The sequence below is a fragment of the Eimeria tenella genome, genomic scaffold, assembly GCF_000499545.2.
Source record: "Eimeria tenella Houghton genomic scaffold, Eth_scaff833, whole genome shotgun sequence".
In the NCBI taxonomy this organism is placed as follows: Eukaryota; Apicomplexa; class Conoidasida; order Eucoccidiorida; family Eimeriidae; genus Eimeria; species Eimeria tenella.
Genome location: NW_013545946.1, coordinates 1 through 5,030, shown reverse-complemented (window position 1 = coordinate 5,030; position 5,030 = coordinate 1). Strand labels below are relative to the sequence as shown.

The 5,030-nt window shown below is 55.7% G+C and overlaps 1 protein-coding gene across 1 annotated transcript; it reads right to left on the bottom strand.

The window, feature by feature from the left end:
- Nucleotides 1-2,220: 2,220 nt before the first annotated feature.
- On the bottom strand, nucleotides 2,221-4,904 carry ETH_00022110 (uncharacterized protein; the record flags this gene model as incomplete). Its single annotated transcript, XM_013380717.1, has 9 exons — nucleotides 2,221-2,333; nucleotides 2,605-2,689; nucleotides 2,912-2,961; nucleotides 3,149-3,371; nucleotides 3,481-3,591; nucleotides 3,778-3,870; nucleotides 4,258-4,419; nucleotides 4,560-4,631; nucleotides 4,811-4,904. Coding segments are annotated over 9 exons (1,003 nt in total), but the record flags the coding sequence as incomplete, so codon positions are not given.
- Nucleotides 4,905-5,030: the final 126 nt, after the last annotated feature.

Sequence of the window (5,030 nt, the reverse complement as noted above, 5' to 3'; positions counted from 1 at the left end):
CCCTGGGGGCCCCTGTGGGGGCCCCTCGAACTCCTCAAGAGTGGGTACATTGAAGTCCCCCTTAAGCAATTTGATTTTATTTCTTTTATTTTTCTTTTCTTCTTTGCTTTTCTTCACGAGTTGGCGGCCTCCCTTCTGCCTGCCAGCCAGGGGGGCCCCCCGGGAAGAGGGGCCCCCCGAGGGGGCCCCCAGGGGGCCCCCGGGGGGCCCCCCGGGGGGCCCCCGGGCCTGCTTTTGGGCCTTAGCCATGGAAGGTTGGAAACAAGTTAAGATATATGAAGAGCAGCAAAAGGCGGGGGGGGTTTATGAGCCACTCTCGGCCTCAGAGGCTGTTAAGCATTTAAAAAGAAGTTTATTTATTTATTATTTATTATTTATTTATTATTTCTTGTTTTTTTTCATTATTTATTCTCTATTTACCAACAAATTGAGCGCAAGCTTCCGGGGGGGCCCCCAAGGGCTGGGGGCCCCCGGGGGCCCCCGAGCCCCACAGCTCAAGCAGCAGCAGCAAATTAAGAAAAGTGAACATTTGGGGTTTAAATGGTTTTATTCATATTTTTAAATGCAAATAAATAAATTAATTCAATTATTTTGAGTTTATAAGCTTTTATTTCGGGTTTTTAGGTAAAAATAACAGGGAAGAACGATAATTCAGGATCCAGCTACACAAGCCCGAGACCCTAAGCCCTAAACCCTAAACCCTAGACCCTAGACCCTAAACCCTAAATCCTAAACCCTAAAAGTTAAACCCTAATTCCTAAGCCGTAGACCCTTCGCCGTAGACCCTAAACCCTAAGTCGTAGACCCTATACCTTACTTAAACACTAAACCCTAGCCTAAACGCCTAAACCCCAAAACCTCATGGCTAAACCCTAAACCCCAAACCCTAAACCCTAACAGAGCTGTACAGCGAGGCTGCTGCATGCACGGGATGATGTGGAAAGGGAGAAGCAAATATATGCATTAAAAGATAAATCGAAAGATAAAATTACTTAAATATAAATATTAAAATTATTTAAACATAAATAAATCCTTCCTTTAAACACATCTGCATGCTTCATTTGCATTTGCTGCTGCTCAGCTGTATGTACACCCCACTGCAGCAGCAGCTGCATGCAAAACGCTCTTAATATGCGCCGCTGTGCAAATGCCAAACCCTAAACCCTAGACAAACCCTAGCTAGCAGGCCCCCCAAACCCAAAACCCTACATAAACCCTAGCTAGCAGGCCCCCAAACCCTAAACCCTAGCTTTGAGTGCAGCAAAAGCCACAAATGGAGCGGCAGCAGCAAAACGAATGCTGCAGCAGCTCATGGCCATGTGGCTGACAGATTGGGCTGCGTCGCCGAGCAGCTAGCTACAGCTAGCTACAGCTAGCCACAACTAACCACAGCTAGCCACAGCTAGCCACAGCTAGCCACAGCTAGCCACAGCTAACTACAGCTAGCCGCCGCTACCAGCTGCCAGCCACAGCTAGCCACAGCTAGCCGCAGCTAGCCACAGCTAGCCGCAGCGAACGACAGCTAGCTACGGCAAGCTAGAGCTAGCAACAGGCAGCTCAACAAGCCACAGCTAGCTGCAGCTAGCTGCAGCTAGCTACAGCTAGCCACAACTAGCTACGGCTAGCTGCCCTGGCCACAGGGAGCCACAGTTAGGCACAGCTAGCTGCAGCTGACTCAGCCTAGCAGCAGCTAGCTACAGCTAGCCACAACTAGCCACAGGGAGTCCCAGCTAGCTACAGTTAAAGGTGGGGAGACTCTTAATGCAGCCCCACTAGTTGCAGGTCTACGGCGCAGCAGCAGCAGCAGCAAACCACAGCAGCACGCGGCAGCAGGAGGCAGCAGCAGCAGCAGCAGCTGCTGTAGCAAGTTAGCGCAGCAGCCAACACGAACACGAACGCTTCCAAACGCATCTTCCTTAGGGCCAACGAGTCTGCTGCGCTGCTGCAGCAGCCGCAGCAGCAGCGGGGCCCCACAGGGCCAAAAGAGCAAAAGGAGACAAGATACATTGGGCTGTGGCTGCTGCAGCACAGCAGCGGCAGCAGCAGCAGCAGCACAGCGGCAGTAGCAGCAACGGAATGCTGGAAAACTCGAGGCCCGGCGGCCTGAGAAACGCGCTTGCTGAAGCTGCTGGCACATCCACTGCTGCTGCTACTGCTGCTGCTGCTGCTGAGGACAGTGTTGCAGCAGCAGCAGCAGCAGCAGCAAAGCTAGCTGCATACTTAAACCACAAATGTCTCCTCCAGCAGCCGCTGCACCAGCACTGAACAGCCTTTTGCTGCTGAGAGGATCGGCTCCCTGTACACCCGAAGGCGGTAGAGACAGTCTCGCATTGCTGCAGCAGCAACAGCAACAGCAGTAGCAGCAGCAGCAGCAGCAGCACAAGCCATGGAGGGAGCATGCTAAGCAGCAGCATCAGCAGCTGTGGAGGGAGCATGCAACGCAGCAGCAGCAGCAGTAGCCCAAACAACAGCCCACGCGGCAGCAGCAACCTCTGCCTCAGCAGCAGCAGCACCTAAATAATCAGCTGCAGCTGAGCAGTAGCAGCAGCAGCAACAACAGAAGCAGCAGCAGCTTCAGGAGAGAGACATAAAATGAATTCTCACTAAAGTTCGCGTCCTGCAGCAGCGGCGAAAGGAGAGAGCAGCAAACGTCTCCCTGTGCTGCTTCTTGCTGCAGGCACGACAGAGCCTGCAGCAGAAACCCAGCAGCAGCAGCAGCAGCAGTAAGAGCAGCAACAGCAGCAGGAGCAGTAAGAGCAGCAGCAGCAGCAGCAGCAGTAAGAGCAGCAGCAGCAGCAAAGGGCGCAGAATTGATGGCTCAATGCAGCTGTGGTTGCACTGGTGTCTCGCTGCTACAGCAGCAGCCGCTGAGCCAGCAGCATCCGCAGCAGCAGCAGCAGCAATTACTCACAAGTTCCCTGCTGAGCTGCACAGCAACCTGTGCTCCTACAACCCCAAATCCTGCAGCAGCAGAAGCAGCAGCAGCCACAGCAGCACCAATCAACTTCAGTCGTTGCAGCGGAACGAAGCAGCTGGTATGGACTTCCTGAACAGCTATAGCAACAGCACTCAGCAGCAGCAGCAACAGCAGCAGCAGCTGCAGCTGCGGCCTTTGCTGCAGCAGCAGCCCTTTACTACTGCTTCTTACCCTTGCCGAGAGCACTTAAGACGCAGAGCCAGCCAGTGAGAGCTTCTGCTGCAGTGGCTGCAGCAGCAACAGCAGCTGCTGCTGCTCTGTCTGGGTCTCCCATCTCCAGCAACAGCTGCTGCATTGCTGCCGACTCTGCTGCTGCTGCTGCATGCCACTGGCTGCCAAACAGACCAGCGGACACCCCCGAGCTGCTGCGCTGCTTGCTGAAGCTGTCCATACACTGCAGCCACGCCCACACCCAGTCACAAAGAACGCATGCTGCAGCAGCAGCAGCAGCAAAAGCAGCAGCAGCAGCAGCAGCAACGGCAGCAGCAGCAGCGGCAGCTCACCATGATTTGGGCCTGGCGAGCAGCAGGAGAGGACACAACTGGCAGCAGCCGCAGCAGAGCGTTCTGCAGCCGCAGCTGCTGCAGCACGAGCGAAGCTAGAGCATCAAATATCTGCATCGCAGCAGCAGCAGCAGCAACGGCAGCAGCATGCAGCAAGAAGCCGCAGAGAACTGGGACTCCAAGAGCGGTGCAAAAAAGACAGCTGCGGCAGCAACAGCAGGAGAAACAGCAGCAGCGGTAACAGCAGCAGCAACAGCAAGAGCAGCAGCAGCAACAGCAGCAGCTGGTTCAGCCTACCGGCAGCTCGTCTTGCTGCTGCTGCAGCAGCAAATGCGAAAGGTCTAGGCCCCTCAAGTCCGCGAGGGTCTCTGGGAAGACTAGGGCCCCCGACTGCAGCAGAAGCAAACAGCAGCCACCGCAGCTGGCTCGCTAGCTAGCTAGCTGGCTAGCTGGGCAGCTAGCTAGCTAGCCAACTAGGCAGCTAGCTATCTATCTGGCTAGCTAGGCCGCTATCTAGATAGCCAGATGGCTAGCCAGCCAGAGGGCTCTCGTATGAGCTGGCTAGCTAGCTAGCTAGCTAGCTGCTTAGCTAGCTACCTAGCTGCTTAGCTAGCTAGCTACCTAGCTGCTTAGCTAGCTAGCTAGCTAGCTAGCAAGTTTGCAGGCTGGCTAGCTAGTTAGCTAGCTAGCTACTCCTGAAGTGGCTAGCTAGCGAAATCGCTGGGCTCCGGGAGATGCGTCTCTGGCTGTGGGAGCTGCGTCTGCTGCCTTGCTCACCAAGCGGCCCCCTTTGCTGCTGCTGCTGCTGCTGCTGCTGCTGCTGCTACTGCTCTTGGGGGGCAGCGACAGCTGCTGCTGCTGCACGTAGCGGCTGCTGGTGCGGTCAACTGCCAGCCGCAGCGAAGAGACAGACTGGCGGAGGCCCAGCAGCGCGAGACTCTGCAGCAGCAGCAGACACACGAGATGGGCTTGCTGCTGCTGCTGCTGCTGCTGCTGCTGGAGATGTAAGCGGCAGCAGCAGCGGGAGAGGGGAGGAAGCACCGGCAGCAGAAGACACAAAGATCAGCAGCAAAACTCACTACCACGTCGGAGGGTACTTGCTGCCAGGCCTTCGGGTCGAGCTGCAGCAGCACTGCTGCTGCTGCTGCTGCCTGCAGCAGCAGCAACACAAACAGCAACGCAGCAAACCAAATAGCAGAGGCAGCTCCACCTGCAGCAGCGACTGCGTGCACAGCAGCGGAAGCAGCAGCAACTACAGCAACACCAGCAGTAGCACAAATAGCCGCAGCAACAGCAGCAACCATAGCAGCAGCAGCAGCAGCAGACGCACGTCTCTACAGGGCCTGCTGTGGGCTTCTGCTGCTTGCCGCTGCTGCAGCACAGACGTGAGCCACAGCAGCGCGAGGAAGGAGACCCAGAAGGCACTGCAGCAGCAGCAGCAGCAGCAACAGACACGCAAAAGGCCCGAACCCTAAGCCCTAAATCCTAAACCCTAAACCCTAAACCCTGAAACCTGATGAATGCCAGCAGCAAGTCAAAACCCTAGAAGG